Source organism: Cystoisospora suis (assembly GCF_002600585.1).
Source record: "Cystoisospora suis strain Wien I chromosome Unknown contig_839, whole genome shotgun sequence".
Classification (NCBI taxonomy): domain Eukaryota; phylum Apicomplexa; class Conoidasida; order Eucoccidiorida; family Sarcocystidae; genus Cystoisospora; species Cystoisospora suis.
This window is the reverse complement of record NW_027153640.1, coordinates 1-6,223: the sequence shown is the minus strand read 5'-3', so window position 1 is coordinate 6,223 and position 6,223 is coordinate 1. Positions and strand designations below refer to the sequence as shown.

Genomic DNA, 6,223 nt, shown 5'->3' with positions numbered 1-6,223 from the left:
GCGAGTATAGTGGAAACAGATATCACCGACACCCCCGCAGAAATCTTTGACAGAGGAGAGAAAGAAAGAAGTCCATCGAGCAGTGAATGGAAGGAAAAGGGATAGATGATACGGACAAAGAAGAAAAAAGAACGAACACATAATCTAGATGACGAAGGATATGATCATAGGAGCATGTTCGGGCTCTTCTTCTTGTGCTCTCACACAAATGGAAGATCAAGTCCCCTAATACCATCCGATGATAGAGAGATAGATAGATAGAAACCAGGAATGTACGGACGCATGCACACAGAAGCAAAAGAAACGTCAGACTGTAACTTGGAGTTGAGATAGATAGAGATTTAGACATAGACACACACACGTATCCATCATCTCCGTCACCCCTCTAGAAAACTCATTCTTGTTCTTTCCGTCTATTCTTTCACAATGGGAGAAGAGGTGCAGTCAAGTCCACTCGAAATACAAACACTTCTTCACAACTCTCGTTAGTTAGCAGCCTCTCCAGGTGGCTTGTTCTCTTCTTCACATCTCTACAAGATAGATGGATCCTCGAACCATCCAAGATGTCTCTACCTATCGATGTATCTATCTTTCTATCCTTTCGCTCCTCAAATACCAACACCATACTAGTTCCGCTCTCCTGACCGCCTCTCTCTCATCACACCGACAACTTAACTAACGGGGACAATAGCCAGCCACGATGTTTCTCTTCTTTTATTTATGCCTTCTCACGATCTTAGAAGATACTATTGCCTGGAGAGTAGTAGAAACAGTACAAAGACAGACGACACACACACAACGTAGACGTATCAATAGATAGATGAATCAATACACAAAGCGAAACTCACGAAGGCCTAGCAAGACATACATACAGAACTACTATTCACATGGATCTCTTCTTACCCTATCTCTGCATTGTCTCTCAATGGGTGTATACATCGATCACTCACTCGTCTGTCCGTTTACATGCAGTTAGAGCTGAACACGGAGTACACATCCATAGAAGAAAAGACGCCTGCACATCAAGGACACTTGAATGCATGCATCCATCTATCTATCTCCATACCTACATCATATTCACACAGAGAACACCTACACGGAAGAAAAGAGGCATGCACATCCGCACATATATATATGATATATACCAATCTCCATGCATGTATCATATTCACATAGAGTATACAGCATGTAGTCGTCGTGATCATGAGTGGTGTTTGGCCTCTCTTCAGCACGTTCTAGAGAAACAGAAAGAAGACAACCCTAACCACTCGCTTACCCCTTACATCTCTCTCTACACATTCATATATTGGAGAGGATGCATGTATCTACCCATGCAGTACATACATATACACATACAAGTCAAACACCCAACACACCACCAATGCGACGAATCTGTAAAGCCCTTTTCCTTCGTCAACGCCACCTCACTATCCAGTCACGAGAAGGAGTACATCTAGGGATCATCTATCGATTTAGTTCTCTATCCATACCTTGTTCTCTTTCCTTCGCTAGCATCTCGTAATACTGGTAGATAATTGTAACGGCAAGAAGAATACCGGTACCGCTTCCTATAGCCCCAAGGAAATCGGCTATAATTGTGAGGGCTCCGATACACATGCCGCCGAAGGCTGCTGCTGTGGGGATATAGCGGTTCAACACCTGTACCACATACACCAGGAAGAGAGCGAAAGAGAAATACTACACAGAGGGAGGAGAGAGGAGAGAGGTCCCTATGTATCAGATCCAGTATAGAGATGTGTCTCTCTTCTTTTCTTTCTTTCTCTAGACGAGTGAGAAGGATGTAAGGGTCTATAGACGAAGAAACAGAGGGACAAGAGAAACAAAAGTCATGATAAAGACAAGACCTTTCCACACCACACATGTGGGGGGGCAGATAGAACGCTATGTCTATACTATGTCTTATCTACCTTAGGTAATACTCCAGACATCATAGAAGATGACAGATGACGAGGCCTTTCATTACTCGGAGAACTAAATTGTCCATTTGCGTTTCTCTTCCTTCGTCCCTCTTGTCTGGAGAAGCGCTACTCCTGTCTACACTCCTATTTACGTATAGACTGGCACACGCGAATGTATGGAGCATATGTACGCCATAAATAGCAAGGGGGCTGTGTATCCCAACTCAAAGAATCATTGGTCTATCTCTCTCTATATCTCTGTCTACATCTGTCAGGCCAGACAAGACGAAGTGCACGTCCGTAATTCTTGAGGGAGACACCCCAGTGTATTTTGTATCACTCCCATACACCGCAGACACGGACCTACATCATTCTACACAACAATGATCAATCTCTCTTCTCTTCCTCCGCTTTCTATGATTCACTCCTATCTATCTATCTTGAATATCTCTCTCTCTATGTCTTTATTCTATTTATCGTTAATCTCTCTGTCTCTCTCTCTTCGTTTTCTTTCCCGTCATTTCTTGATCATCATGACTGAAGATGAGAGAGAGATTATCTTTCTTTCTTTCTTTCTTTCATTTACCTGTACGAGTGAAGAGTCCCGATATCCTTTCATGACCATCTGTTGATCTCTCAGCTGTTTCGCGACGTCTCTTGCGCTGCTCCCACTGACTTCGATCCACGTCTTACTGAATAGGGCGCAGCTAACTAAGACAAATGTGATATAGATGAATGCATGCAAGGGGTCATCAATGATATCACTGAAAGAGCCGGGAGGAGAGATATAATAGGCTATCCCTCCTACAGGGACAGAGTTCCCCCCCACATCCACTTCTTGCCATTGGCCGAGAAGATTCACAAGCACATTGGTCTTGAATCGACGATAGAGAAGCTGAGAAAGAAAGTAGAGATTGGAGACCAAAGCGGTCTGAAGAATGATGGGAATATTGCTTGTATAGAACAGCTTGATAGGATAGCTCCCCTGCTGTCCTCTCACACGCTGATACTTCACAGCTAAGTCAACGCGAAATCCTTGGAAGTAGATGACTATCAAAAAGACGAGAATCGTTGCAAGGAGAGACGTTATGTTGGGGGCATTGGATCGATAGAAAGCTTCCTTCAGAGCAATAATATTATTCGACTTCGTAAACAGACAATGAAATAAAGCAACAAGAGCTCCCTCGAACTCCGTCCCTTTTCCTGTCTTGATCGTCGTGGGACTGAACGCCTGGAGAGAAAGGAGAGGGGGAGGAAAGATGGAAAGGCAGATGAGAAAGAAGTCGACGAGATTAGTGGGATGGCACGGTGAGGAGATATGAAACAATGGAAAAGACAGGGAACGTGTAAGCATACGTGAGATCATATAAGTATATCTACATAGATTGAAGACCACGCAGAAAGACATACATACATATTACATAGCTACCCATGTACAAAGAGAGACAGTTCATACCCGCTGATCAGAATACAGATGACTGGACGTACGTAGGGGGCTTCGCAGAGATATGTGGACAGCTACATCTCCAGACATGTAATCTGTATACGTGTATCTATATATTTATGTAGTGTCTGTCTATATGTCTCTGTACACGGTGCTGTATGTATGTATGTCCTGACTTTTCCAGAGAAATAGAGATATGTCGATACGACTTTTTTTGCATACCTTCCAGATGATCGTTTCGCAGATGTTGGTGGCGATGAAGAGGGAGATACCGCTGCCCAGACCGTAGCCTTTCTGGAGGAGCTCGTCAAGGATGATCACCACAACTCCCGAGAAGAAGAGCTGAAGAATGATTAACAAGGCATTCGCTGTAAAGAAAGAAAGACGAAAAAGACAGAAAAAGAAAGAAGACCGAGAAGAACACGAATGAAAGCATGAGGTTGTTCGTTGGCTTTCTGACCAAGAGAAAGGGAATTCACATCACTGACTTGTATTGTGGTGTATGTACACTTGGAAGAGATAGAGGGGAGATCATCACCGCTACAACTGCCCTCATACATCGTCACCACGGAAATCTCGCGGGCACACAGACGAGACCAAATCTACCTACTGACACTGTCTGTATACTTCTCGCTCTCTGCATAGATCTCTTCGGACCCAACTCATACACGCCTAACTTGAAGGGATCTGCGAACATATCTGATATAAATATGTCACATCAATATACATCACAATACAATTGCTACTGCCTATGATGATAAGAAGAAAAAGAGAATACACAGATGATCGAGAAGTGCAGACTCCTGTGTCTCTGTGACGATGAAGACAAACCAACCGAAGGGGTTCCTCTCTTTCTTTTCTCTCCTCTACACATCCGGCGAGCGAATTGTTTCACACTGTATGTACAGACACCTCCATCCGCTGACGTTCTATACGTAGATGTATATAGATGCTATCGGCTCCTCCCTCTGCAACTAAATATCTCTCCAAGAAAGACGATTCTTATACACAACATGTCCAGCTGTAGACCACGATGGAGAAATCCCCCGACCATTCTGATGACGGTACCCAAGAAAGAGATTCAGAAACTTCAGGTGTACGTACACTCGGGATTGGTAATGAAGAAAGAGAAGCGTACGTACTTGCTCCAAGGTCATGGATATCTCCATACATGCCGCTGATCACATAGGCAACGGCTTCGCCGATCGTAATGATCAGACCCAAAACTGGAGAGAGAAAAAAGAGAAATGCAAAGCAAGGAGAAAGATGATGGAAAGAGGAAAAAGAACATGCGCACATCGTCAACTCTGACTGACTAAGGCTTTTCTTCTTCGTCTATCCATCCATTTCTCCTATACAGACTCTCGTGCTCGACTCTATTACGATTTTCTTCTTCTTCAGCAAAGAAACACAGAAAAGAAGAAGAATAAATCCGACTTGGTATCTCTCTTTCTCTCCCTTTTAGCTTCTCTTCTTCCTTCCTCTCTTCCACTCTCTTTTGTTTCTCGGAAAAAGGTGCGGAGAAAAAGACGAGCTAAGACAGAAGCTTCGAATGAAAGAAGAAAGAGATACAACATACCCACCGATAGATGGAATAGATAGAAGGAGACGAGAGACAACGAGAAAGAACACGCACCGTCTTTCTCCTTTTTATTTTATCATGAATGATGACTCGAGAATGATAGAAAGAAAGAGATGAAAGATATGCACAAAAGGCCTCCTAGCAAGAGTTGCATGCAAGGGGGAAGGGAGTGAGGGTAGGTACAGATAGCAGGACGAAGGCAAGTCAGGGCGCATGCCCTTGCTAGTCAGCCGTAAGTACTTTCTTTCATAGATTCATACTTAGATCAGGAAAAAGATAGACTACCACATCTGCAGATGTATGTCTATCTATGTATGGATATGTATGTACGTACGTCTGATGTATGAATGTATGTATGTGTCCATACGCATATATGTATGAAGTGGATTTGATAGGGTCTTACGTTTTTGGGCTCCTTGGAAGAGAGCTCGATCTTCTTTAAGCGACTGATCGACCTGAATGATTCGACTACCCGCCAAGAGCTGCATGACCATCCCGCTCGTAACAATTGGAGATATCCCTAGAAAGCAACACACGGAGAGAGAAATGAAAGAAAGAAGAAAGGTAGATGACGAGAAAGAAAACGAGAATAATACAGCGACTGGTGAGAATGAGGGTGTTTGATGAAAGACAGGTACTACATCATGTTTAAGAAGCGATCTAGTATCTGTCTAGAGATATACCGATTCGGTTGAAGCTGGAAGTCTTCACGCCATCACCATGAGAAAGATATAGATGAGCAAGGAGCAGGAAGAGAATAAAATACACCGTCAGAACTCCTTGTTCCATCCCCAGAAGACGAGTTTCTCTCCTCCTCTCTCTCTTCGCCTTTCTCTCTCTCTCTTTCTTCTTCNNACAGACCCTCCTCTTCTCTCCCTTGCCTGCCTTCAGATAAGGATCTTTTTCTCCCTCATATCTATCATCTCCCCATCTCTTTCTCTATGTCTGGCCTTTCTTCTATCTCAACGGATCGTGAAGATCTCTCCCCCTATGAACGACCGATAAGCAACTTAGCATCTGTATGACGTGTGTCTTACCAAGCTCCATGAGAGTCCCTCGATTCGAGGCGAGGATGACTCTCATCCAGTAGAAAGGATCCGCTGTTTTGTTTGTCCGAATGCCGTAGAGAGGAATTTGACAGCAAATAAGAAAGACAGCTAAAGAGACAAGAGTCCAAAGAACTTTCTCTTTGAAGGGCACTCTCCTCTCAGGCGCTTGCACCTCCGGGAGGATGCACATCATGGGCTTCATCAAGTTCAAGAAGCGGACTGAGAAAGG

The 6,223-nt window shown here is 43.8% G+C and overlaps 1 protein-coding gene across 1 annotated transcript; it reads right to left on the bottom strand.

The window, feature by feature from the left end:
• Window positions 1-128: 128 nt before the first annotated feature.
• Window positions 129-6,223, bottom strand: CSUI_002005 (preprotein subunit). Its single transcript, XM_068062207.1, has 7 exons — window positions 5,983-6,223; window positions 5,349-5,465; window positions 4,506-4,589; window positions 3,586-3,731; window positions 2,506-3,150; window positions 1,491-1,659; window positions 129-753 (listed from the first exon to the last, which is right to left on the bottom strand). Exons 1-7 carry the CDS (start codon window positions 6,194-6,196, stop codon window positions 737-739), a joined length of 1,392 nt encoding a protein of 463 aa, XP_067925815.1. The 5' UTR covers window positions 6,197-6,223; the 3' UTR covers window positions 129-736.